At 31.6% G+C, this 446-nt stretch overlaps 1 protein-coding gene across 1 annotated transcript; it reads right to left on the bottom strand.

Moving 5' to 3' along the window:
• Positions 1–11: 11 nt before the first annotated feature.
• Positions 12–438, bottom strand: LOC105461865 (the record flags this gene model as incomplete). Its single annotated transcript, XM_011708372.1, has 2 exons — positions 12–190; positions 335–438. Coding segments are annotated over 2 exons (283 nt in total), but the record flags the coding sequence as incomplete, so codon positions are not given.
• Between the last annotated feature and the right edge of the window lie 8 nt (positions 439–446).

Here is a 446-nt window from a genome sequence, read left to right as displayed (position 1 = left end):
TTTCGGGACACCCTGATTAAAATAAATTTTTCTATATAAATGCCTGTATGAATCTGGGTTAGCCATAAACCAAATAGCTATGAGAAGTTGCTTTCTCTCTGATATTTGTTTTCTCCCTGAGAGATTGTTAATTGCTCGTAATCCTGGACCACTTGTTGCTAGAACTATTTCGAAAGTTTCAGGAAACATTCTAAAATAAAAATGGATTTATTTTAAGCTCTATTCAGCTCTAATTGTAAGTAATCAATTAAAGAAAAATGTAGGTGATTGTTATGTATTCATTTTTTTAAATTATCCCAATTTATTTTTCAACATAAATATATATATTATTTACCGAAAATGTTCTTTGAAGACTGCTTTGGAGTAATTAGGAATAACTCGTTCCACGTAATCGATTTTTTCAATGACGAAGGTCTCCCCCGTGTTTCGCCAATCATTAACGCAGC

This window comes from Wasmannia auropunctata, unplaced genomic scaffold (genome assembly GCF_000956235.1).
Source record: "Wasmannia auropunctata unplaced genomic scaffold, wasmannia.A_1.0 LD276187.1, whole genome shotgun sequence".
Taxonomy (NCBI): Eukaryota; Metazoa; Arthropoda; class Insecta; order Hymenoptera; family Formicidae; genus Wasmannia; species Wasmannia auropunctata.
The sequence above is the reverse complement of the archived record's forward strand: the minus strand, read 5'-3'. Positions and strand labels throughout refer to the sequence as shown.